We start from the raw sequence: 27,620 nt of genomic DNA, 5'->3' as shown, positions 1-27,620 counted from the left end.
GGCCAAGAATTCACAAAGGTATTTACCCCATGCACTTGCCTGGGGTACCTGTAATTTGGATATGATTGTCACTTGGATGTGTGGTATTTAATCCATTCCTGGTTTTCCAGATGAGAAATTGAGACAGCTTTGTGTATGCAGAACAAATCACTGACAAACTGGCAGGGAATTCAGCTCTTGAAATAAATCCAACTGTTACCTGGATGTTAACTTCAGATAATCTCTGGAACAATGAAAGTACAGAAATGTGGCTGGTTAGACTGGCAGGAGACTGGCAGGTGGGTTTCTGCAAAAATACTTTTGACAATAACACAGTTAAAACCAAAAAGTTTTAGAAAGTGTAGTAACACTTGATGTAGTTGATTCTCCTGAGAGAACTCAGCACAGAAACTATGAAAGATCCAATCTCTTCTGCTTTCTGTTATTACCCATGACAAGCTACAGAATAAATATTTCAGAATGCCACCCCGTGTTTCTATAATTTGGGATGTATGAAGTTCCATGGGATGAGAGTTAATCTTACGGCTTTTGGGGCAAATCTGAGAGATTTGAAGGAAAAAAAAGTTTGATATCTTAATTAAGGAACAGCAAAGAATAACACTGGCAGAGAAAGGGTTCTGTACCTCGATGCTCCTTTACTTCAGAGCCCAGTGTGCCACAGACAGCATTCAATTAAATAATAATCTTAGCAGTAAACAATGACAATACACAGAACACCACACAACATCACTCCTTTGGCTCAAAGTAATTCCAGCTTGTGACTGAACAGTTGTTATGCAAAAACCTCCAACACGTGGCTGAAAACAATAAAGCCTTCACATCCTACAGCTGAAAAGGCAGGGAACAAATTGGCAGAGGAAATTTAGATTGCACATCCCTTATGGAGTGGTTTTATTTCTTGTGCACTTTGCAAACAGCATCAGTACAACTTTGGTATTCACCTGGAAAAGGCTTAGTTGGGAGAGCAGTTGCTGCTTGCTCTGTCTGAAAAGGCAGCAATTTCCAACATCTCCAAACAAAACAATTTGAAACAGAAAAGCAAACAGAATAATTTGTTCTGGATTTTTTTTTCCACGGTGCAGCACACCCAAGATACAGTTGTTTTCTCATAGGGATGTTAATAACAGGAGGAATAATAAAATCAGGCTGGGAGATGATGAGGCACCAAAGGTTGTGGAGAAAGTCACAATCCTGTCTCAAAGGAGTGCTCTGGGAAGATCAGCTTTTAGAGAGTTTTCTATTGCCTAGCCTACAAAGCCTTTCCAGTGGCTGTATTTTCCTCTCCTGAACATTAAAGGTCATTTTTACACTACAAACCATCAGCCACTGGAAGAACCTTCCCAGAGTTGTGTCACTGGAGGTTTGAGAGATGCAATTAGACAGGATGATGAATAATGATGATTTTATGATTCTATCACCTCACCTATGCTTCCTTTCCAAAAAAGGCTGGACCAGCTCAGTCATATTTGGAGGTGCCTTCCAGCCTGGCCTGTTCTGTGATTTTGGGGATGCTGAGAGACTGAAGAGGGACATTTCTACATGAAAACCAGCATGTAAGCACTTACTGCAGAATCACTCCTAAAATCACCTGGAATCAAGCACTGGCAGAAAGGCAAGATCCTATTGCCTGGGTGAGGTTATTGAGGCCAGGTAGCACAAGAGGGATGCCAAACCCCGTAAGAGTACAGAAAACCAGGGCATTACATTAAGAGAGAGATTTTGTGAAGCCAGAGAGGTCTCTAAAGGTTGATTTCCTCTGAGTGCAACTCTTATCAAACAGGAAATGATGTGTTAAAATGATGCAGGTTGATTCAATGCAGCACAAACACCCCTGGCAGTAGCATCAACAGAAGAGTCTATCTGCTCTGCTAAGGCTAAAAACCTCTTCCCAGTTAAAAACCCAATCACCATTTAAATGTGTCTCAACACAATTTTGATTGTGTAAAAATTCTGTATTTACCATAATAACCTGACCTGGGAGCTCTCCATTTGCTTTTCTTCCCTTTTTGCCCCTTTTTCCACAGTGCCCTGCCCAAACACAATGTGCCTTTACCAATCAGGCACCAAACACAGGGGGAAAAGAAAGTTTCAAGTACATAAACAATATATTTCATAAATAAAACCTGGCTTCCTCTTGCCCAGTGGGTTTGGTGTGAAACAGAAGCATCTGTGGACAGGACAGCAGAGGAGAAACTGAACTAGCTCAAGCCAGTGGTGAAATAATCCAAGAACTGTACTCAGGATATTGGGAGGCTGAAAAATTACAGGATCTCACAGTATTTTGTGAGAAGTACCTAAGGAAGGCAGAAGTGAGCAGGGAATGAAAAATTCTCTTTCCCACACTGCATATTTCTGATATGCATCCTTGTCCCATCAAATGCTGGTCCCTCCCATGCAGGTATTTCACAGACCTGTTGATATTTAAATAAAAGTAGTTCTGCTCCTCTGACACACAAATCTGTCACCACAAACCCCTTTCTTACCCCTGTCCAGCAGTCTTACACAAAGCCTGGTACACCAAGCTTCTGGACACAGCCATGGCACCAAGAAAACCACTGGAGGTTCATTTTAAAATCCAGACCTTTATACTTTGAGAGGATTTGTTGTAGAGATTATAAGGCAACCTTTAGGGGTCAAGTAGTCCGTGTTAATAGAGACTTTCAAAGCTGAAGTCGTTCCTACTCATATTTTTGCTAAAACATACAACTTTTTCATAAATACCATAGGCACAGACAGGATTTTTACAACCACCAATCCATCCTGTCAGACACAGCAGCTGCTTTATCCTCAGGGAACAAAAACCCTTCAGCACAGTTCTGTGGCCCAATCTGCAGCCCAAAAGGACCTCATCCTTCAGCCACAGAGGGGTTTGCCCTTCAGGATTTCAAGCACCAACATTATTTTTTTATATATATATATATATGCATATATACATATATATATTTAGTTCATTCCTTTTTGCTACCCAGCTCGTTTTCCCTGTGGGAATAATACTATCTTCTTGTCATGCAAAAGTCCAGACTGCACATCCATGGATGGAGGATGAAATGAGTGCTACTGCCAGCAAACTTGGACCCAACCCATGATTTGCATCCCCAGCATTCATGCAAACCTCACCCTTTATCCACTGGGGCACACTGACTCCGTGTGGCAGGACACAGAATAAGCTTCAGACATTCCTTTTTCTTTCTCTTGCACTTCACACAACCTTCTGTGTGGCTGTGAATTTTGGAAATAGATTTTGGAAACAGAAGGAACAGAATCCATGTTTTTTTTCCGTGAGAAGAGGCAACATGGGGATGAAAAAATTAATGAATCGTGTTGGTAATAGTGTTTTTCACACAAATACTCACCAGGAACACACAGTAAAATACAAAGGCTATACATATATATATGTATATGTATATATATATAAAAAGAATGCTTTCTCAAATGTTTATTACACGATGAAAGAAGTCTAAGTGAAAAAAATTCACATCCTGAACTTCATCAAAGGGGACTGATTGCTCTTCAGGCCTATTAGCTAAAAGCAAGATTGAAAGAGCAGGTTTGAAAAATTACATAAAACTGTGTCACATTCTTCTTTCAGTTTGTAATTGGTTTGATTGAAACTTCATTAGAAGACCACAAAAGTTTGCTTCAGCATTAGACCAGCTCTCTGGCTCAAGTAGCACAAACACTGTCTGATGGGTACAGGGATTTTCCCATGACTAAAATGGAAATAACTGGTAATATTTTCTTCCACACCACACTCATGCCCACCCCAAAACCCCAAATTCCACCTACTTTACCGATGTTGTTAGATACAAGACCTAAAGAAGATAAGAAACAAAGACAATTCTTGTTCTGCCCCTTTGTGTCTTCACACATTTCAGTCTCTACCAGCTGACCACAAGGACATTCCACCCGCTGTGAACAAGGTCTTCAGATGCCATTTCCAGATTTGGAAAGAAGTGACACGGTATGGCTGAAAGGGTTTTTGTACGTCACAAAATTTAGGATTTCCCTGCTTTGGTTAAGGTGTGTGATGATGCACCTGTCCAATCTCAATCTTACTGCACAACGGCACGGGGCTGCTAAATTTGTGGTGAGATTTCTTTTTTTTTTCTTTTCCTTTCTGTTATTTTTTAAGACAGTGCAAGGTCTCGAGACAGCGTGAGACTCTCAGACCGGGGCGTTGCAGGGCGATCTGCCAATTTCAGCTCAAATTTCACCGCATAAACATCTTCCCACCTCTGTTTGGTATCCAGCAAAATTACAAATTCTCCAAAGGTCTGTGTGGTTTGTTTGTGTGTGTTTCTGAGTTCTGTCCAGCGTTTCCCCAAGTACAAATCAGTAGCTGTACATCTGCTGCTGCTGCTGCTCTGTCTGCACCGGCGGCTGGCCCGGCTGCGGCGGCGCGGCCGGCGCCGGGGGCTGCAGGACGTCAGTCTGAGGCACCGACCTCCAGCTCAGGGGGTGCTGCTCCGTGATCTGGCTGCCCAGGGGAGCGATGGAGTTCACCAGCGTGGTGAGGTTGATGAAATGCGCCACGGACTGCGGGCTGGGCGCCTCGGGCTGCGGCGGCAGCGGCGCCTCGGGCTGGCGGTTGTGCAGCACGGCCGAGCCGCTGACCGTGTCGAAGGTGACGGTGAGGATGGAGCTGTCCAGCTGCAGCTGGCGCTCCGGGGCGCCCAGCTGGCCCACGGCCACGGGCTGCAGGCTGGTGAACTGCGTGCCCGCCGCCGTGGTGATGGGAGTCACCGTGATGTTGGGGAGCCCCACCGAGCTGGAGGGCGCCGTGACGGTCGGGTCGCTGAGGGTCACCACCACCTGAGGGAGACACAAAGGTGAGCTCGGCCTCGTGGCTTCCAGCCGGCCACCAAACAGCAGGGCAGTGCTGGTGGGCTCACGTGTGGCCAGCAAGAGAAGGCACACACAGAATCACAGAATCACAATTCACAGAATCAGAATTCACAGAATGTCGAGGTTGGAAGAGATCTCCAAGATCAAGGAGTCCAGCCCAGCCCCAACACCTCAACAAAACCATGGCACCAGTGCCACATCCAGTCCTTTTTTAAACACATCCAGGGATGGGGACTCCACCACCTCCCCGGGCAGATCATTCCAGTACTTTATTATTCTTTCCATGAAAATCTTTCTCCTGATATCCAACCTAATATCCCTAATTTCCTTAATGTTGTGTCCTCTTGTTCTGTTGCTGCCTGGAGAAAGAGACCAACCCCACCTGAGCACAGCCACCTTTCAGGGAGTTGTAGAGAGGCATAAGATCACCCCTGAGTCTCCTTTCTCCAGGCTAAACAATCCCAGCTCCCTCTGTTCCTCACAGGGATTGTGTTCAAACCCCTCACCAGCCTTGCTGCCTCCTCTGGACACAAACTTGGGACTCAGCAGCTTCCACATGTAGAAATAAGATGGTGATGGGAGAGAGGGATATGGAACATTCAGAACAAACAGTCAAATTAACTTTCACTCTTTTAAATCACAGCTTCAGGCAGTTAGTGACACCTAGCAAACAAGCTGATGCTAACAGCAAATGAAAACAAACATGAGGAGCTTATTGGTCCAATTAGCTTATTGCTTGGGTTTTTAAACCCATCTTTGTATGGCCACAATTTATCCAATCAGCCCCAAATGTTCCAACCACTCTTTTGTAATGTTTTTTAACCAAAAGAAGGGTTATCCCTCTCAGCAATGCCACCCATCACCCTCCTCCTGCAGCTCACCTGTTGGATGCTCTGTACAGCTGAATTAGTCTCATCTCCAACGTTCCCTGTGAATTCACCTTCCTTCTCTGTGTATTCACTGAAGGCAGGGTCCTCAGGCACTTGAGCTTCCTCCTCCTCACCTGACTTCTGTTTTCGTTTCTGGCCACGTTTAGGAGTTTTTATGTGCTGTTTCCCTTCTGGCAGTTCACCCTGTTCCAAGGCTAATTCCGGCTGGAGTAACACATTTCCAAACAAAACAGCAAGTCCTTTTGCTTAGTGAGGTTCCAAGTAAGACACAAGCACCTGAAGCTGGTTTACTGTCAGTTCCCAAGTGAAGAAACAAACTTCAGCAAAATCCTGACTCCAGGGATTGGGACCTCACCCTGTAATTACATTCTGCCTGTTATACAGCCAGGCAGATCAGCAGCTTGTGGCTGCTTGGACATGCTCCGCTGGGGCTGACTCTCTAAAAAAAGCACATTCCTCACCCACCAGCCCACACCCAGCTATGTTATGTACCCAAAAAGTGATGTCCCACCTCAGCCTGCAGCAGGCCTGGAACTCACCTGGACAATCCCAATGGAAGAGGCATCAATGGTCGTGGTCTCTGGCAGAGGCTCCAAATCATCAATCCTCACTGAAAGGATCTGAACACAAAGAGGTGTCAGCTGCAGAACTGTGCAAACCCCTCAAACAGCACAGCACTTCCCTAATAAATACCCATCACCAAGCAAGAGTGATGGAATCTAATACTTTACACACAGTATTTAATACAGGGAGTTAACTGTGGCTTTTTAAAATAACCTTTTGGCATATCATCTTTCCCCTCTTGCTGAAATCCAGTAAAATTTAAGCACAGTAAAAGAACACGTCTGTTTTCATATTCTAGACAGAACATAACCCTCTGGGGAGTGATGGATTCTACAGAAAACAATGTGTTTGGGGGAAAAAAGGTATTATGTTAGCATTTCAATTTATAAACCTATCAACTGTGTCCTACTTCATTATTTTCAGATGAATCTACATAGCTCATCAAAGAATAGAGACAAATTGCCCTCTGGATTTCAGCTATGAAGCTGCATTTTAAATCCCCAAATCAATAAACAAAGCATTTGGTTGAATTCCTTCACAGTCATCATGACAAAACAGCAAAGCAATGCTTATGAAAAACTGGTAGTTAAAAAAAATTGGAAAAGCCTCGAAGGGAACAGACAAGCCTCAGTCAAACCTAAACAAGAAATGCTGAGGAGAAACATAATATTTAGAACATAGAAAAAAACCCATTGGGGTCAGACAAAACATCCTCCCTCTAATCCAGATTCTTTCCAGTCAGCATTCATCTTTAATACTGAGAATAATTTTGTATCATCAGTAGATGCTGCCATCACCTCTCTATTCATCACTTCTTTCAGATCACTTCTGAATACAGAGAACACAATGAGGAAAAAAGTATCCATTAAACTCACTAATGGGTGGAGACAAAACATGAAAAAACATGTATTTAAGCTGGGGTGGAAAAAGAAAAGAGATTTAAGTAATCACATCTTCATTTTTAGGGACTGAGAATCAGATAGTAAAATGACTAATTCAGTTAAGTCCATGTTTCACAGATACTACTTCAAATTGGGCCCCAAAAAAAGAAAGAAAAGAGAAAGTAATTCCTTTCAAGTCACCAAAGGCCACAAACATTCTTTTGAAACAAAAATTTTAAAAAATTCCACAATCCACCACTCCAACTCTCTCACCTCTGGATGTTTACGCCTCATGTGTCGACTCATGGACGCCCTGGTAGAAACCTTTGTCCCACACAGCTGACAGCTCTGGGCTTCCACCTTGTCGTGGGTGAGCTGGATGTGCTTCTGCAGCATGTAATCAGTCACATACTTCTTATCACACACTGAACACGTCCACTGTTTTCCTACTGGTGGCAGAGGAAAGGAAGGAAAGCCAATGGATGAGCATCGGATTGCCAACACCTCAAGGAGAGCAACAATTTATGTTTGGTAACAGGATGTGCAATGTTGTTCCAAGACTGGCCAGGCTAAAGCGAAATTAAGGAGCAAAATTAAGGTATTTTGGCTGGATACTGTTTTTTAGAGGGTTTACCTGTATGAATCAACTTGTGAGTCTCCATCGTATTCCTCTCGCTGAACGTCTTGCCACAGAGCTCACACATGAAATCTTTGATTCCTGCAGGAAAAAGCACATTTGGCACTTGTGAAAGCACAGCCTAAAGGTATCTGGGATGATTCTGAGTTTTGTATTAGTAACATTAAAAAAAATAAAAATCACAGACAAATAAAGGCAGAAGCCCAGCTTCACCAGCTATTTTTATCTAAACCATTCCACTATATTCAGCAGAAAATGAATCCCAGAGAAACTGATGTGGGAAGTAAAATTTTGTTTTGGGAATTCACAACGTGAACACTAACTTAAAACAAACCCAACACTGCAGAGCTACCCTTGACCACGAACTAAAAAAAAGCAAAACTTGAAACCAACTAAACTGCATTTATCTGCAGAACAAGCAGTCCTGGCTGAGGACAGGACAAAATCTCACTTTTCAAAGAGCAGAACATGCACATTTTAGTAGTTTTTGTCATACTGTCTGACTGTGCTGGGTAAGAGCTCTCTCAGTGAAACATTTGACTGATTCAGTGCAATTCTTGTCCACCTTTGGAGTCCTCACCTGTGTGTCTCTTGTAGTGTTTCAGCATGTTGACTTTCTGTGCAAATTTTCGGTGGCATTCCTTGCACTCGTATTCCTTGATCCCTTTGTGAAGCTTCATGTGGTGACGGAGGGCGTGTTTTGTCTTCATCCCTGTGAGACAGAAGGCACAGGACACTCAGGCCAGCACTCACCTGAGTGGGAGAACTCAGGCTCATGCTGTTAACTAACAGCTTCATTTTATATCTGCTGCGAGTCCACAGTTGTATAATTTTAATTGTTCATGTAGCAGTGCAATTCATCATTATTATTTCAATTCCAGACAAAAAGATCTGGAAAATTGAGTAATCACTGATAGAGAAACAAAACAGCAGGGACAAGCAAAGATAAAACATCCCTAGAGGTGTCAGACTTACTACTGCCTTTCACTAAAATACCAGCTCAGATTTGTTCAAGCTATACCACGAGAAATTAAAAAAGTCAAAGGGACCTTGACTCTTAAGGCTCTTACAGAGAGAAATTACTCTTTTTTTTTAAGCCTGTAAACAGCCCAGAATGAAAAAATTAACTTGCATACACTTTTGTGCTGCAAATCAGGCATCCCTCAACCCTAATAAAATCAGTGTTGTCTTACAGCCATGAAACCAAAACCAGGGCAGCTCACGAAACCATAATGCTCCTGATTAATACATTTTCTACCTCTCAAAAAAAGCAGGATTTACAGCACTGCCACTATTCTCAGCATGGAAGTTGTGTTAACTCAGAAATTCACCTGCTACTCAGTATCACAATGAATGGAAAACAAGGCATCAGACATACCTTTGCCACACTCTGCACACAAGTATTCTCGGATATTATCATGGACTCGCATATGTTCTTTTAACATGTCTTTTCTAGCAAATGATTTGCCACATTGCTCACAAGCATGACTTTTTACACCTTGAAAATAAATTTAAAAGACAACGTAAACACAAAAAAAAAATGTTAATGAGTAATGTGCATCTCCTAAAAATTGATTAAAGGGGTGAATTAGAGGGCAACAGCCCACCTATGCTGACAACCACACCTTGTATGGATATTGTAGCCCAAATTAAATTAGAAGACTTTGAAGAGAGAGAAAACATGGCTTTCTGTGTGAGAAAAAAGAGATAAAGCCTGAGGTAGGAGAAGACTGAATAGCATGAAATAGTAATGAGCTGTTAAAAATGATTTTGCAGTAGCAGGTTTCAGCCTGTGTAATGGCAAGAAGGTGGCATGGAAAAGAATTGAGGAAGAACAGAATACAGAATTAGGTGAATCCTACAAACATATTAACTAGGGATTTGGATTGTGTGTCCAGATCAAATCTCTTTATTAATGTTACCTGCTTTAGGAAACTGGTTTACTCTAAAACAATAAATATTATGTTTGTCTTGTTGTAACGTAGATTAAAAATCCTCAAAAAAATCACCAAAAACAACAACAAAACCCAAAAGGCAGGCACTGGCAACCTGCCAGAAATTTCTTTTTAGTATTTGATAATTATAAAGAAACACAACATTTTTACCTGTATGTATAAGCTTATGTCTTTCCAGATTTCCTATACTGTTAAAAATCCTCCCACAGATTTCACATGGATGGATGTATCTGAAACCAAAGAGACCAAAACCTGTGATTCTTCTGCCGAGGCACAGGTGATTCTCAGGCATCTCTGTCATTAAGTGCATTTCATTTGCTAAGACTAATTACTCTAAAAGTTCCTTGAAGCACAAGTTTTTCTAGATGAGCCTTAAGAAATTCAAGTTGACTGCAAGCTTGGAGCTTGCAGTCAACTTGGCGTTGCTAGACACTTGATTTTTTCAAAAAAAAGTCTGGCGTTGCTAGACACTCTATTTTTTTCAAAAAATCATTGATTGGATAATTTATTAAAACCACTGATTTATAATAAAAATAATATTATCAATAAAATCATTGATTTATCCTTTGCAAAGCCCAAACTGGGGGGCTGCTGACTCACCCATCTGTGTGAAGCCAACCACCGGCGCCACACATTTCAAGCTCGTCACGAACATTTTAACCCCCATCTCACGGTTCTTTTTGCACAGTCAAATTCCCTAAGAGCACCCCCGGTGGCAGAGCCATCAGAACTGCAGGCAGACAGCCTGAACAAGCCTTACTTCTGCACGTTGGGGTCGGGCAGGTTCTCCCTGTGGATGACCATGTGCGCGTGGTACGTGGCCTTCAGGGCGAAGCGCCGGTTGCAGATGCTGCAGCCGTAGCCCTTCTCCTTGTGCACGTCCATGATGTGCTTCAGGTACTCCTTCCCTCTGCCAAAGGTCAGCTGGGGAATGCAGCAATAGTGAATGGAAGGGGGAAAAAAAGTCTTCAGGCACTGCAAATACTGGGTAATGTCGAGCAGACATAAATATCCCGTGTAGCACTAAAATCCTGTGTGCCACTGCATGAAAAACCTGTGACAGCTGGATTTAGGCCTGAAACTCTTTAGACATCACAAGCACACTGCTACAGGACATCAATGCACTCTTTTCTCTAGCTGGAGATGGTGTCTCCACTTCTGTACAAGAGGACCTCAAATTGTTCATGCACTGAGGAACAGCCATGTTTAATCTCCACCAGCTCACCTTGAGCACTGTGAGCAGTTTTGGCCATCACAGGACAGGGATGATATTAAACTACTTTGGACAATGTCCAAAGGAGGCTACAAAGACGGTGAAGGGTCTGGAGGGAAGCCTTGTGAGGAGCCACTGAGGGCATTTGGTCTGTTCAGCCTGGAGGAGAGTGAGGGGAGACCTCACTGCAGGTACAAGTTCTTTGTAGGGGCAGAGGAAGGGCAGGCACTGATCTCTGCTCTGTGGTGACACTGACAGGACCCAGGGAATGGCCTGAAGCTGTGTCAGGGCAGGTTTAGATTAGGTCAGGGCAGCTTTAGGATATCAGGAAGATGTCCTTCCCCCAGAGGGTGGCTGGGCACTGAACAGGCTCCCAGGTTTTGGTCACTGCAGCAACAGAGCTCAAGGAGCTTTTGGACAATGCTCTCAGGCACTTGGTGGGATTCTTGGGGCTGCACAGACACAGGAGATGGACTCAGTGAGCCCTGAGGGTCCCTTCCAACTCAGCTTATTCTGTGATTCTCTAGGAGTGAGGACATCACAGATGGAGAAAATGTCTGCTGGGCTCCAGGGGCAGTGAGCTCCTGCCTGCACTGCCAGCTCTGGCAGCAGCTCCTGGAAATGCTGCAGCTACCACAGGCAGGTGCTGCACTACTGAGCTCCAGGTGTGCACATCCAGATGTGCTCCAGCATATCCAGATGTGCTCCAGCATGCCAGGGTGAAGTGCTATAATGACATTGTCTCTTGCTCCCAATTCTGGAACTGGTCAGTGCATTTCTAACAGCACTGCACAGCTTGATGAAGATGTACTTTGAGACCAGAACAACCAGATTATTTAAGAGCTCAGAAGAGAGATTTCTCCAAGAATTATCTGTATTTGTTCTCCCTTTGGCTGTTCAGCGTCCAAATCTCCTCACATCAAATCCCATTTCCAACAGCTGTGCCCTTACACAACTGTTTACTTCACAAACACCTGCAAAAGCACTAAAAAAACCCCATCTTCCAAAAAGATCTTTCTGATCTGAATGGCCCAACTGCCCTCACTTGGAAGCACACAATTTTACATAGTTTATGAACCCATGAAGTGTCAGGCAGGAAAATCAGCACAGTGAAAGCAAGCACATGATGAACTGCTGTGACACCACACCTTCACATGTTCACTGACACAAACTTAAAATCAGTTTGCACTTAAAACCAGCTCCCAGATAAGAAAACTGAGTATTATTATTATTATCTTCAGGTCTTAAAATGAAGATAAAAAACTTGTGCCACATTAAGTGTGGGCTGTGAAATAAGCTCTGATTTCCAGGAGTCAATTCAGTGTCTGAATGACCAAAACTCCCCTATCCCTGTGTCGGTTTTGCTGTTCTCACTGACTGCTTTTGCACCACACCTGCCCCAGGCACAGTGTGCTCACCCAAGAAGGACACAGAGTCCTTAAGGACCCCTGATTTCTTTAGAAAATGGCAAAAGCCACACAGTGAGAGGTTTAAGAAGAAGTAGTCACCCTGAACATAAGCAGCAGTCTTACTCCTCCAGACTGGGCATCCACTAAAGAATCTTCTGACATCATAAAAATTAATCAATTTGTGGACTCTATCACTCAGGAATGCTGTAACCATTTGAAGTTGCACATAATTAAAAGGTAGCTCGAGATGTGTTCCTTTATTGATCCTTCCTCCAGTTTTGCTTGTTTTCTTCCTCACAGGAAGAAGTGAATGTATCTATCTGTCTTTCCTTTTTTTAAATGTTCATCATCCCCCTTACTGGACACCACCTCAATGCTTATGGAATAGCCTCAGTTCACAGTTTAGAGGTAACAGCACTGCAGAAGACAGACCTGAGAACTGCCCTTCTTTTTGAGAGCCCTTAATGGTATTTAAAATTCTGAATGATTTATACACACCTCCACTCCCTCCCCCATCCCAAAACAAGTTAATTTGAAAGTATTTAAAGCTACCTGGCACCTTTTGCAGCTATACTTGTGAGGCTCTGAATCTGCACTTTCATCAGAGTTGTCGTCATTTTCCTCTGATGAGATTCCAATTTTACCAATGAACTCTTCCCTCTGGTGATCATCCATTAGGGCTATGTCCTGTGGGGAGTGGGAAAGAATATTTTGTTTTAATAGATTAAACTTCCAAAAGTAAGGCCTGGTCACCTTTTGCTGCCATGCAGACTGCTTTGCATTAATTGCTGTAACATTATTTATTTAAAATATCCTCCTGCTTTATTCAATCCAGAGTTTCTCTGTCCAGGACCACATAAGGAATGTCTTACTCAAACATATTTTTTCTGCATATAAAATGACTTTTAATGTAAAGAGACTCAGCTGCTACAATATTACATCAATAAAAGCATCTTTATGAGCACCACTGAGTGATGCAATTCCCTTTTAATGTCATTTAATTCCTTATAATTCAGTGTTGGCAAAACAATCTGCCTTCTCTAATTGATTACTAACACAATACCTTAAAATGGACATGAATATGATCCCTCAACACATCCACCCTGAAAAATTTACGTCCACAGATCTCACACGTGTATTTCTTGTCTCCATGTGTCAGAAGGTGTTTGTTCATATTGCTCCTACATGAAAATACCTAAAAGGAAAAGAGAAGGAAGGAAAGATTTTTGGATCATGTCCAGCAGGGCTACAGTTCTTTGTAACCTATCTAATGAGAGCACAGAACATATTTACTGTCTTTTTTTATTCATTCTGGCCAGAAATATGCAGGGGCTCCTGTTAGCCAGCCAGCAGTCTGCCTTGAAACTGCTGGCATGGCAAAATCCAATGGTATGGCACAGTTCCAAGGAACTGACTGAAACCAGCCATTCATCAGGGGTGGACTTCCCCCAGAAAGCTGCAGCAGAATTACACAGAGCAGAATTTGAAATATTTAGACAAGTGTCTTTTGAATCATAAATGTTCCATCTATCTCTAAAAATATACAGCCACAAAATCTACCTTGACTGATATGAAACATATCCGAAACCAGAGGTCTAAACAGCAGCTTAAGAGTTCTTGAGTACCTTTTGCACCATGAATCATTAAATATTTATAAAATCACAAGTTAAACCCACGCTCCTTGTGACAACAGTGACATCAGATCATGAGTGTTGAGCATTCAAATGCAACCGTGCCATGACTACGCCATGATTTCAATTTTATTCCCCATGGAAGAGGATTCCCAATGCACACAGTGAACTCCAGCTGTTGACAACCAGCCAGAAAAACTGCATTTTAAATAACATAAGCCATGAGGTTCACTGACACACACAGTGGCCATGTGACACTCTCCATTGTGCTGCATGTCCTGAGGAAAGTTCAGGCCTGAAATGCACTTTTGTTCTTATCATTGTGCTAACAGCTCCAACCATCCACAGCCACAGTGGGCTTGGATAAATAACAGAGCTACAGGTGTTTGAAGAGGAATGTCCTGCCTGGACCCACACCCTCCCAAAGCTCTGCCACCCTCAAGGTGAGGAATTTCTCCCCCAGATGATGGGGGAGAGATGCAACCATCCAGCATCAGCTGTCATGCTCAGAGAGGATCTCAGATCTCTTCCTCTGCTACTTTCAGGAGGGCAGAGGGCTCCTGCTGTTCTGTGACAGCTAAAAATGAGACACTGCCAGTGTCATACAGCCCCTTGTCCTCAAGTTCATGACACAAAATAGACAATCTGGCTGCTTTTTTAAAAAATCACTTGAGGTGGAACTTCTTGCGTTTTATTTATGGCCACTGCTCCTCGTGCCGCTGCTAAGCACGCAGAGAGTCTGGCACCATCCTGTGACACCCCCTGGAGATATTTCAATGTATACACAAATCCCCTCAGTTTTCTCCTCTCCAGACAGAGCTGCAGCACCCCTGGAGCTACAGTGCAGAGCCTCTGGCACAAGCTCTTCTTACCTTCCCACACACGGGGCACCCCGAGGGCTCCTTCTTGTAGCGCACCATGTTCTCCGTGCTGTGCTCAAAGTCTTCTCTCTTCACACGCCTCACCCCTTAACACAACAGTCCCCATCAAAAAAACAAAACAAGAAATAAACCATGGCTTTCCACTCCAGGCCTTTCCAGAAGGAGGCTGGGAAGAAGAGTGAAACACTGGGAAGGGCCTCAATGCAGGGTTTAATTGCTAACAATAGGGTAATCTCTAAATTAAAAGTGTGTTTTAAGAATATAGAAGCAGTCTGGCAAAGTGATGCTTTATGGCTTATTGGTTATTAAACCAACTGAAACGTGTCTGAAAACACTTCTGTCAAAAACATTTTTGTCAACACCAGGAAACAGGCAGATCTAGAAGGCCTGGGTACTTCAGTCTGGTAACTGGCCCAGAAATTCACCCTCACTAAGAAAGAGAGGAGGGGAAGTCTCTAAGGAGAGATGCAACCATCCAGCATCAGCTGTCATGCTCAGAGAAGATCTCAGACCTCTTCCTCTGCTACTTTCAGGAGGGCAGAGGGCTCCTGCTATTCTGTGACAGCTAAAAATGAGACACTGCCAGTGTCATACAGCCCCTTGTCCTCTAGCTCATGACACAAAATAGACAATCTGGCTGCTTTTTTAAAAAATTACTTTTGCTTTTATCATCTAAGTCACTAACCACATTTGAATACATGTGGAGCAATGTACCAACTTTTTCCAGCCTTTGAGTACTTGTAATATCCTTAGATGCTTGAGATTTTGAACAATAAACTCTCATAATCTCATTTTCACATATTTTTCAAATATGTGTTTCAAAGTGTTTCAAAGAAAACACGCCACTAACACTGTATTTATATAGTAGTCACACTTGGCTGTATATGGCAAATTAACTCTCTGCCTTCAGATTTTCAAATTACCACACAAATTTTAAAAAAGGAAGAACAGGATGCAAAGAAAGAAAAATATATAATTAAAATCAGCCAGTCTATAAACTGCTGCATATAAGCCATGCAGCTTCCACATGATGGTTGACAGGGACCCATTACTGTTATTTTTCATAAATGTCACATTTTGCTGAAATTTGAAACTCTGGACCAGAGTTAACTGATAATAAAAGACAGCTACCATCCAGAAGAATCTAATGTACACTATCATTTCCTTAACCTGCCCACCTCCACTGCTGTTTCAAGAGAAATAATTAGGTTGATCTGCAGTAAATTTACCTTCCAAGTGCCTCCTTTGATGGTCCAGCATGACATCCTTCCTGTAGAACATCTTATTGCAGATCTCACACGCAAACTTCTTATCCCCGTGCTTTTTCTTGTGTTTTGATAGGTTGCTGTTTGTAGAGAAGAATCTGAAACACATCTCACACTGGAATGTCTTGTCATCTGTAAGCAAGAGAAACCATGCAGCTCTTCACAGCTCAAAACAGCTTTTGTATGTTTGTGAGACACGTGGGTCTTCTGTTAGACCTGGGTTTTAAACATGTAATCCATCACTGTGCTCTGGGGGCAATTACCTGGGTGATTCTGGACTGAACATTATTGTGGGACCATAAAATAGCATAAGATCACAGCATAAATAATATGAGCAACCACATGGGATGGCTGTGGGAGAGAAGGATAGCTTGGAGTGATACTAAGAAAAAAACATTTAGAGTCTACTGCAAGTATAAAGCTGAAGAAAACTTTTATTATCCCAGAAAACTGCAAATTATCCCTAATACTGGTCCTGTTTCCAGTTCCTCTGTTTCAGAGGACTGAGGTGGAACTTAGTTTCAGGGGAAAAAATTAAATAGAGATGATGACAGATTATCTGTGAACAAAGGAAACCCCAGTGAGGATATCACACAGGTGAGCAGGAGATAGTAAAAAAACCCAATTCCTAAGTGGATGTGTTGCTCTACAGATTATTGGTTGCACTTTTCTTATCAAAAAAAAACAACCCAGGTTGCTTTTTGTGATGATGACAAAAACCTGAATCTCTACTGCCCTTTTGTAGTTTCTCTGCTGAGATGGCTTTGGGGACACCTTTCCAGCACAGAGCAGAGGTGCCAGGGGAACAGTTCTCCATTCTCACCTGTCCTGCAGTTGTGGAATTCCAGGGCGCTCTCTATCCGAAAGGCCTTTTCACATGTGGTGCACTTGTACCTGTACTCACTGTCCACCTGAGGATCACAAACAGGAAAGGCCAACTCACATCAGACAGAGAAATTTTAAACCTCAAATACCCCTTTCTGTTTTCTGTCGTCTCCAATTTTTATTCCTTCAAGAGGGCATTTAACTACACAGTGGTGCAAAATACTGATGCTGTGTCATCCTGCCATGTTCCTGCATCTGAGCTATAAAAAAACCCCCAAGACTGTGTGGATGTAGCAGTCTCCTGATATTCCCCATGTCCAACACAGACACAGAATATTTGAGAAGCGAGATGTGATCTGACTCATCTTCCACAAGAGGTGGCAGCAATCTGAGAGCTGAGGACCCTGGTGCCAAGCAACAATGGAAATCTCCAAAAATAAGGTGTCACTACAGATGTGTTTAATATTTCTATGGCAGCAAATGCATTCAAAGGCAGCATTAAGAGAATGGTAAGTGGGGAGAAATGAAACAGGACAAGCAAACAAGAATGGAACAACCCTATTTAGCAGCATAACTCAAGTCATATCTCACTTCTGTATCATGCAGGTCCAGCTAATTCCAGCTTGTCTTGCTGGAAGTGATGCCTGAAAGCAATTTTCTATAGGAAAAGGGTTTGCACATGCTCAAAAGCACTTTTCAAATTCATCAATTATTGTAAGGTAAGATGTCAGCACCCTCTCTGTGTCCTTCCTCACTCACATGGGATCCCTGCTCACACCTGGAATCTCCCTGTGCCTTTCCACATAAACCCTGCAGGAGCCCCTTCCACTCACTTCATTCCTGCTGTGCTTGTATGAAACGTGCTGCTTCAAGCTCTCCTTCCTGCTGAACAGCTTTGCACATTCCTCACATTTAAACAGTTTGTCACCTGAGGGGATCAATCAAGATGAAAGGGAAGTAGTCAGTGATTGATAATAACCAACTCCAGGCAAGGCAGGGGAAACCAAAGCACATGCAACTGCAAACAAACAGGCTAGTGATGAAAAATTTAGTAATTCAGAAGACCTAACCAGGGGATTTTAACAATTTCCAACAATTTTGGTTTAGTTCCTCCCTCCTTTTTCAGTGATGGTTTTTTCATGGAACCCTTAGAATAGGACACAGACCCTTGGAACTGCAGATCACATGTGGAAAAACACTCACCTGACATTTACACAGCTGGGTCACCCATGTGCCTGTGAAGGTGGGGGTGGTATTTATGTATATATTTAAAGGCAATAAGAGCTTTGGAAAAAACATCACATCCTTGCCCTCATTTAAAAGATGTACCTAATTCAAATTTTAAATACTTTCAACTTCAATTTTGCACTTTTTTATTAATGCTTTGGTCTGAAAAATTAAAATATTTTCCTACAGAGAGTTAAAAGAAAGAAAAAAGTAAAGCCAGCTGTCTTATAAATACACATCCCCATAACTAAAACGAGCCCTGGTGTTTAATTTAAAGGTGGAACCAAGACACAAAATCAATGCCCAGGCAAGGGAAAAGCCAACCCACCGTGAGAACGGATGTGCCTGCTGAGGTTGCTGCTGTTCTGGAAGATCTTACTGCAGATGCTGCACTGATAGACCCTCTTGTGCTCCCCCAGCTGCTTTATCAGCTTCCGCCGAATCCCGTGTCTACTGGAGAGAATTAAACTCCTTTTGAGGGACATGGTGTTTTGGTGATGAGCAAACCTACTGGATCAGAGAGAAAGGCAGGGACTGAAAGCTATCCCACAGGTTGCAACAGAGTTCCAGCAGCTGGTAAAAGCTAGAGGAGTGTTAAACTCAGCTCCTGGCAGGAGGGAGGGGGCCTGGATGGAGCTTCCCCAGCTCCAAGGTGCCACCCTGGCCACCCCCTGGAAGCTGCAGATATCACTCACTCCACATTTTCTTCACCCAGAACCAATGAGGCAAAAAGCAGCAGCAGAGATTCTCTCTGCAGGCCCCTCAGAGGAACAGAAATGATCTGTTCTGCTCTGAAAACATCAGCACTACCTCAAATTAGGAAGCTTGGCAGCCCCCACGTAAAAAGTGAATTTGGGCAGAGGGCAGCAGGGTGCCAAGCAGCACTGTGCCCTTTCCAGCACAACCACCTGCTGAAAAGCCTTTTTGATGGCTCTGTGTCTGCTGAGGACTTCAATATATACAATTACTAGCTAATTCATAAAAACTGAGTGCTCTATTATACCAAAAAAAAAAAATCAAAAGGCCAATTTTACCAAGACAAAAAGACATAAAATAATCTGAATTAATCTTGTGATACTTAAGAGTCTCCCTGAGGTTCTGTTATATTGAATTTTTACCCTCCTACTGATCCAAATCTGGAGTATCACATGCAAAATCAACATGAAGTCATTCATGAGCTAAGATGACAAGCAAGAGTGAATAATAATGATTAACACATTCTGAAAGAAAAAAATCTCTTTGCCTGTCCTGTCACTGACATTCAATGGGAATAAATTTCACCTTGCAGCTGCAGGAGGCTTTTGGAAACACGCTGAATAAAAGCAGTAACACGATGAAAAAAGAAATTTTCATTTATGTTATGTTCCAAAATCCTAGCAGTGTACAAGTGGCACTCAAAATCACCTCCTGAAGCAGCAGCAGCATCCCACAATTTTATGCTGATAAAAAGAGCATCTGTGGGGGCCCAGAAGTTGAGCAGAACTGTTGCATGCTACATCATCTCAGCTACAATTAAGAGGAAATTCTGCATCCCAGAACACTTACTTTGTCACTGAGCTGATGCTGTTTGTGGTGCTGGGCATCTTTCCTAAAACCAGATCCATAATCCTCTCTTCTGGAGCTGGAGGCAGGGCCACCTCCTCTGGAGGGACCTCGGTGACAGCGTCAGCCACACGCTCCACTGCACACACACCAAAGAAATAAACACAGCAGTAATGTGGACAGCTGGAAGTGAAAACTCAAATGCAGAATTTGTAATAAGATGTGGCCCTGGACGAATCAATTGTCCACAAACACATACAAAGAATCATAGAGTGTGGGCTGGAAGGGGCTCTTAAAATTAAATCTAATCCAACCCCCAGTCACAGGCAGGGACATCTCACCTTTTTGTAACTTCTTACCTTTCCAACCTATAACTGAAGGGTCAGTTGACCCAGCATCATTAAATTTCCTCTAAGAACATCCCTTCAAGGAAGGTAAAGCCCTTTCTAAACTAAACTTGAGGCAGAGACAGAAAGATTTGTCCTCTTGAAAGGAAGCACGCCTCCTCTGCTGTTCCTTCTTGCAGTTCTCATAACCCCTACCCTGTGTTTCTCTGGAGCTCTCTACAAACCATCACAGAAGAATGCAGGTGACTGAGTGTCACTGCTGCCTTCAAGGCCCTCAGAAATAACTAACAAAACTGCTAAATTGGCAGCTTTAGTGATCTAACTAAAAAACTCCATCTTGTCTTTGCTGCTTTTTAGGCCTTTCTGTCAAGGCATCATCACATCGATCTATTCCTCAGCATTTTCTAGATTTCTGTTTTACCTGCAGAATCTTTCTCTTCATCAATGACAAGAGGTGTTTCTACTTTTGCTGTTTTGGCTTTTCTTCCCCTCCTGGCCTTTCTCCTCGAGTCTGTGCTGGCACTGGCTGCATCACTTGCCACTGGCTGATCTGCTGGCACAGCCTCTGCTGCTTTCTCTGCTTTCTCAGCATCGTTTTGGCTGCTTGGGGGGGCACCTTTGGCTTGTTCCAGGTGACTCAGCAAGTGCTCTGGGTGGACAGGGAAAAAACAGGAGAGTAAAGAAGAAATTATCCTTAAAATACTCAAATGGAACTAGCTGAAGCCCATCTATCAGGTACATTTCACTTTGCAGAGACTTACTTCAAATTATTTCAAAAGCAGTCACAATACCTTCATAAATCAAAGCCAACAGTTTATTAAACAGTCACAAGAACTGAATTTTTAAGGAGATTTGCTGATATCACAGTAAAAAGTTTGTGGTTCTAATAATGGGTACGTTTTTCCAAATGCCCAAGTTATTTCCTGATCTAAGTGCCCTTTTCAAAAATGATTCATCAAATGACCAAAGCTTCTAAATAATTTTAAGTTCTTCTGAAAACTGCATAAAATAGCTGCAAATGAAATGCAGGAAAAAAAAATGTATTTCATTACCCTTACTAAATCTGCCATAAATACCAGATGGACAACATCACAAAGTATAACCTAATATAACCAGTGACCTTGACACTGCTCATTCAGCTCCCTATCTTGATTTTCCTGACAGTCACATCACCTTCTGCATCCCAGTTTTATTTCTTCTAGATTCAACACTGCAGTTGTTTGTCCAGAGACTGAACACTGCCATGGTCAAAACATCCAAAATATCCCTGTTCTACCTTTCCTACTGCTCCTTTCCTTCAAGGAACACAAAATTGAAAACTTTTATCTCACTGCCCCATGGATGGTGCGTGGCTTTACAGCCCTGGAAGAGCAGAATTCTGCTGATGATTCTCAGGGCTCTCCCATGAATTTCTAGCACTTCCTACCTGTCAGCAGCTGGGGCTCTTGGAAAGCAGATGAACACACTTTACACGTCCATTGGTTGGGTTTTGCTTCTGCTGTCCCACTGCCTTCTGGAGTGTTCACTAAATCACAACAAGAAATACTGAAAAGCTTTGAAAATGGGAAGGTGGTAAAGCCCTGCAGCTCTGTTTATCCTGCAGTAACTCCCTGAGTAACACAAGGTACAATTGAAGCAGCAAGAAGCCCCTGGGGGACGATTTCAGGATTCTCCAAATGTGAAGAGCTCAACTAGCAGAAGATATAAATGATGCCAGGAGAGAATATCAGTGCCCTTGTAAAATCCTGAGGGCTCCTTTAGCACTTTCTAAAGAACTGTGTTCATAAAAGGCATGACATAAAGCAATTTTTAGCACCTTTAAAACCAGAGTTACCAGTCTTCTTCTGCATCAGCTGAGGACAGAGGCAGGAGAAACCTCCTTGCTCTCTGTGAAGGGCATTGCAGAGTAAGAACATTTGGATTAATAGAAGTAAGGGTGAGGGCAAGGAAAACCTGGGTTTGAGCAGTTTCACTGATTAGATGTGCTATGAAATCACCATACTAATACTTTAATTAACACATCAGCTCAAGAAAGGCAAAGAAAATGAAGAACTTAGCACAAAAATGAAACTGGAATTCAAAAAAAATTAAATAAGATGAGTTACTCTGTTCACAGTCCTTTGTATTTCAGTCCTTAGATGATGTATTTGAATTTGTCAGGAGGATCTGATAAATCTGGACTGATTCAGAGATTTTTCTGGCACACGAAAAGCTGAATATCCCACAGTGTACAAGACTCTCCTGCAGAGGAGGAGGAGGATGACACTGAAGTCAGGGTAAGTGAATGGCAGCACAGGGAATTCAAATTGTGCCTCAGTTTCTGTCACAGATTTCCTGGATGGTCATTACATGTCAGCTCATCTCTCTCTGTCTGAGGACAGAGAAGGGACAGTAAAGTTCCTCCTTCTTTTCAGTGTTGTCTCTTAAAGGATTCTCTGAGGCAGAGCCTGTTCCCCACCACAAGAGACACTCAACACTCTGCACTACAGAGGTGTGATCTCATCCATGCTGCAATAAATACATTAATAAGAAATGACTTGGCAATAAAGCAACAAAAATTCCTTCTTCACAGGCTACATAAAGAACTTCTTGAGGGCTCTGTCCAGGAGGACAAAAGCAGCAAACCAAGATTCTGTGTAAGTTAACTGTGCCTGACTCTGCATTTTCCCTGCTCCTCAGCTGCTCCTTGCACTGGTTTGTCAGGAAGAACCAGGTCCTTTTTAAGTTCCCACTTCCTCAGTCTTCCAGGAGAGCTGCAGGGCAACCTTGAAACCAAGGATCTGACAGCTGGCAACTGCTTGGTATGACTTGAGGCAAACAGAATCAAGAGAAGAGAATTTTGGTTTGGAAGCACCAAAACACCACATCAGTGGGAACACCTCAGGGCTCCCAAAATACAACAAGGCAGCATTTTGTTTCTACTGAAGCTGGACTTTTAGACAGTAGGGTGAAGGATGTAGGAGGGGCTGTTTCAATTCTTCCTTTTACTTCTGGAAAAATCAATAATGCCAAACTGAGAGACAGCTCCTCAGTCAACTTCACAATATAGCTGTGACAAATGGATCCTCTGATCAACTGCTCTGTACACATCTGCAACAACTCCCCTCCTTTCCCCTGGCTACTTTTACTAAGCAAAGTTTAGGAAAATAACCTCTCAAAGAGCAGACCTAGAATGGTTTTCTTTTGATCTTCTGTACTCTGAGTATACTTTTTGGAATTTGTGTTAAGTGGGTCCTTAATTTCCCTGTTCCACTTAGCAGAGACTGGGTGGGGGGAACACTGCTTTGTAAGGAACCCTTGGGACAGAGTTCCTTTGACAGTACCAGCAATTTCCTCAGCCATATGTTCTTTGCCAAGAGGATATGTATTGCTTGTAAGTTTATTTACATTTGATATTCTGTAATTTAGAACAGTCTGAACTCTAATAGTGACATATACTGTGGTATTATTGTTATTTGGGGATGGTTAGTGTTCTTGTCATTTCCAAACATTTGAAATGTTTTCTTCTAGAACTTGGCCTGATCATTGAATTATTACACTTTGCACAGGCAGAATGAAGATTTTCTTGGGGATTGCCCCCACCTCACCATTCACCACCTCCAAAGTCAGGAGCATTTGTGTTTTTCATGAAAATAATCTACCTAAAAGTTGATTGGCCCCTCTTGTCACTTTTTAACCTGTGTATGTACTTTAAGCACTGTGCCCATGAAAATGAAAAATTCAGGCTTTCAAATCCTCTCTAATTTTGTATTTGCCAGAAGTTATATATCCATAAAACAAGTGTGGGAATGTTACACCTAACAGCTCTGCAGACCTGTATCTGTCCTCTATCTCCCTTAAGAGCAGTGTGATTTTGCATACCTGCTGGATCAGCTGCTAGCATGCTGGATTTCTTGGATTTTTTATGGGGTAAGACAGCAGATGAAGGTTTTGAAGAGACCTTATTATTCCCCTCTTTATCAGATTCCATTGCTGCCAAGGATGTATCTGTGAAGAGGAAGAAGAGTTCATCTTCTTAACTGCCCAGACCCTTTGACTCTTGCTCTGTGCTGAGAGGAGTAACCACAATCACAGAGTTTTATTCTGTAAAAGGCCTGCAAATAACATTCTCATGCAAAATTTTAACCAGGGCATTGTTATACCTGAATCTGTGCCTTGAATATTCTGGAGTGCACTGTGAAGTGCTGAACAGAGAGCAGGGCAGACTTCAACAGTCATTTTTAAATACCCATAAACCCCACAAAAACACATGAACAGGTTAAACTAAAGAGGGAAAAGATGAAACCTCTCAGTTAATACCAACTGGAAACATCTCAGAGTTCAGGAGCATGTCAACTGCATTGATTCAACTGCAGCACTTGAGATTCTACTTAGGATCAAGGGCAGCCATAAAGCTGACACTGGTGGCAATGGCCTCTCCCCAAATTTGTCACCCCAAATTACACCCAGCAGAGCAGTAATAACATCCAGGGAGTACTCCCAGCTCAAGAGCAGGAAGAAAACACCCTTGCAGTGCTAAAGGATTTTGCCTTTCAGCTGTAGAAATGGAAAAATAGGAGAAAACAAAGGGGAAAACACTGGAACTTGTGGCAATTCTAATTCAGATTCTAAAATACCAGCTGCCTTTCTTTCCAATGCACAGCCATGTGGATCTTACTCTAGTGGGTCCCCTGTGAGGCTGCTTAAGATAAATCTCGTTTTTTAGAACTACGTAACAGTTCTGTGCAAAACCAAACCATTTGCACTGCAACTGAAGAATGGCTTCTTTAGCAAATCTGCATACAGATTTCTCTGACAACCGAGCTCCTTTGCTGTTCTACCCAGAAATGCTTTTGATACAACCACCAAATCTTCACTTAAGGACTATTTATCCAGTCTGTCCACTCTGAAGAGGCTGAACCATGAACTAGGCCACCTGTTTAAAAAAAACCTGGCCGTATCACGGTGAAGAACCTCCACTTTCCTCCTGCAGGGCCCCCACGTGTGCAGGCTGGCCTGACTCTGCAGGATAAGAGCCCACTGGATAAACAGCACTGTCAACTCCACCAGGCAGGGACTATCAGTCCCTGCCAGCACTGGGCCCTTAGGAAGGAAGAAAGGCCCCCACACATACCATTGGCAACACTAGTGACCTGCTTCAGCACTGGCTTTTCCATTTTTTTGGCGTAAAAAGCTGCATACCACACTCGCAGCTCAGTTCCCGGGGGGATGTCCTGGCAGGTGGTGAAGTAAATGTCATTGTCATGCTGGAAGGCAGTGAGGTTTTGGTGCTCATACTCGGTGGCTGGGCGCACCATCATCATCCAGTTGCAATCATCTTCGTTTGTGGTGTCAAAATACACCAGGGGCCCTTCTTTCTGGAACACCTGCCAAGCAAAATGTGCAAAAAAAGAGTAAAAACCCTGAGAAGTGATACCAAATTAAGGAGTTAATGCAGTGGTTTCTTTTCAATGGACATCAGGGATGAAGCAAGCCTCAAGTCTTGCATCAGGCATCTTTCATTTAGTTACACCTTCAGATGAGACAGACAACCAGGAGCAAGCTGGGAACAAACTGAATAAAATCATCCCAAGAATTCTTGCTACAGCCACCAGGTTCCCAAAAACATTACTGCATACATGAGGGGAAGGGTATCCAAACAGCCATCAGCCCAAGGCACATTTCTCAATCTTTATTTCTGAGTCAGGTATTAGAGGAAACTAAGATGAATTCCATTCTTACTGCAGCATTTTTCCTACCAAAACTTGTCAAGAGAGGAATAAAACAAATGTAAGACAGAAAAAAATCCCACTTATTCTACATGTTCCATAAGCCTAATGCATATGTGGCTCATTAGGTAAATTCAATCAAATTGAAGGGACTCATTAAAAGAACTGAGCTTCTAGTTTGGTTCTTCTGTTCCTTGCCCAGAGAATGTTTGTTTAGCCCATCTCTTACAGGGCACACCTAAAAGATGTTCCACAAAATCCCCCTGTACATATCTTTGTTTCCATGGTGTTAGACAGCATTAATTCATCACAGGTAAAACTGACTCCTTGCTATTTATTGCTTTACTAATTCTGTGTCTTACCTTCAGGGGAAAAACTGATTCTTTCTCCAGCTTGAGAACTCTCTTGGATTCAAAGGGGCCAAACTGGGTACGTTTCACCAGCTGAGTCAGAGCAAACACTCCCTCAGTCCCATCCTCCAGTTGTCTTATCTCCAAATTAGAGGGCAGAGATGATCTATAAGTTCAAGAGAGAATTTTGAAAAAAAAAAAAATCACAGAATTGATTAGGTTGGAAAAGACTTCTGAGATCACCAAGAGAAATACAAAAAGATTCCAATCATAGTGATTAGAAAATAAATGGAAGAAAAATACTTTTAGTTTGAAACATACAATAGGCAGCGTTAGAGACAGAGAAGTTCAGATGTTTCTCAACACTTCTTTTGAACCATAAAGCATCCATTTTATCTTTTCAGTAAGACAGAGGGAACAACTTCACATGGTTGAGCAAATAGACTGTTGTTAAAAGACTCATATCCAGTTTGTGGTTAAACTTGCCCTCAACCTCAGATAACTCACTTTCAGCTACTGTTCCCCAGATGTAAAGGCTGCAATTAAATTTCTTCTTTCCTTTTCTTATCTTACCTGATTTCAGCTGAAAACTCTTCAGGAAAAGAAATACGTTTATCTATAAAAAAGTCCATTTTAAATTCTGCTTTCAAAACTACAGTCCTGCAGCCCACACTTACACTAGGGAAAAGTCAGCATTTGCATGTCAAAAGGAGATTGAAAACCAGTCCATGCACAATATGTGCAAACATTCCCAGCTGGAACATCTGGACATTAAAGTGCAAGTTAAAAAATAGAAAAAAGGTAGGAAATACTAGTTTGTCATTGAATGTGTGTAGTACAGGCTGGAGACTTACTGCACTGCCCATTTTTTATATATAGTAAAAACACTTCCCTCACCAGCTTCTATTATTCCAAGGGGTATTTTTAAATTACCCTGCAGCACCTGTAGTGTCAGGGCTGTTACTCATTAACAGCTGCTGGAGGGGATCATCCAGGGCAGTTTCCAGGCACAGGAAGGCAGTGCCTGGCAGGAACTGCAGGGAAATTCCTCTTCTGGGAAGGCTCAGAAAAGCAGGGACAGCTCTTGTGTACTCAGTGAGACACCAAGAGCATCCTGCCCTGGCCAAGGGGTCGTGGCACCCACGTGGCAAACGCAGCACATCAGGATTGGTCACAAAATGATGTCACAAAATGATGCTGGGAATACACAGCAGGGCCTCCACAGCCAGGATGTGCCAGACTTGCTGCCCACGTGCCTGTTTTGTGCCTGTGACTTCCCAAGAAGAAATATGGAAGCCCTGCACGCATTATATAACACACAAAGCCATCTGAACACTTCCCTTTCTGGATCTACACCTTCACAATGGGTGATTCTTTTCCTTAGCCTTACATTCTACACATTAGTATGAATTTTGCTGACAGTGCCTGACTCTTTCCCTGTAAAAATCAC

General features: G+C 42.7%; 1 protein-coding gene across 7 annotated transcripts in view; it reads right to left on the bottom strand.

Moving 5' to 3' along the window:
- Positions 1-615: 615 nt before the first annotated feature.
- PRDM15 (PR/SET domain 15) overlaps positions 616-27,620 on the bottom strand; it is a 34,684-nt gene continuing 7,679 nt past the window's right edge. For 2 of the 7 annotated variants that reach the window (XM_063393149.1, XM_063393150.1), the window contains exons 4-25: positions 26,183-26,336; positions 25,226-25,478; positions 23,974-24,099; positions 21,539-21,637; positions 20,534-20,761; positions 19,769-19,904; positions 18,552-18,733; positions 17,830-17,924; positions 16,995-17,082; positions 16,136-16,303; positions 14,898-14,992; positions 13,458-13,589; positions 12,947-13,081; positions 10,533-10,696; positions 9,923-10,002; positions 9,196-9,315; positions 8,398-8,529; positions 7,815-7,898; positions 7,454-7,629; positions 6,275-6,355; positions 5,727-5,939; positions 616-4,812 (exon numbers count right to left, since the gene is read on the bottom strand). In XM_063393149.1, the coding sequence (XP_063249219.1) occupies positions 4,333-4,812; positions 5,727-5,939; positions 6,275-6,355; positions 7,454-7,629; positions 7,815-7,898; positions 8,398-8,529; positions 9,196-9,315; positions 9,923-10,002; positions 10,533-10,696; positions 12,947-13,081; positions 13,458-13,589; positions 14,898-14,992; positions 16,136-16,303; positions 16,995-17,082; positions 17,830-17,924; positions 18,552-18,733; positions 19,769-19,904; positions 20,534-20,761; positions 21,539-21,637; positions 23,974-24,099; positions 25,226-25,478; positions 26,183-26,336 (3,421 nt within the window). In that variant the 3' untranslated portion in view covers positions 616-4,332. Of the gene's footprint in view, positions 4,813-5,726; positions 5,940-6,274; positions 6,356-7,453; positions 7,630-7,814; positions 7,899-8,397; positions 8,530-9,195; positions 9,316-9,922; positions 10,003-10,532; positions 10,697-12,946; positions 13,082-13,457; positions 13,590-14,897; positions 14,993-16,135; positions 16,304-16,994; positions 17,083-17,829; positions 17,925-18,551; positions 18,734-19,768; positions 19,905-20,533; positions 20,762-21,538; positions 21,638-23,973; positions 24,100-25,225; positions 25,479-26,182; positions 26,337-27,620 lie in introns of those variants that run through there. The other 5 variants (XM_063393152.1, XM_063393153.1, XM_063393151.1 and 2 more) reach the window with 5 other exon arrangements.

The sequence above is a fragment of the Prinia subflava genome, chromosome 3 (genome assembly GCF_021018805.1).
Source record: "Prinia subflava isolate CZ2003 ecotype Zambia chromosome 3, Cam_Psub_1.2, whole genome shotgun sequence".
Classification (NCBI taxonomy): Eukaryota; Metazoa; Chordata; class Aves; order Passeriformes; family Cisticolidae; genus Prinia; species Prinia subflava.
The sequence above is the reverse complement of the archived record's forward strand: the minus strand, read 5'-3'. Positions and strand labels throughout refer to the sequence as shown.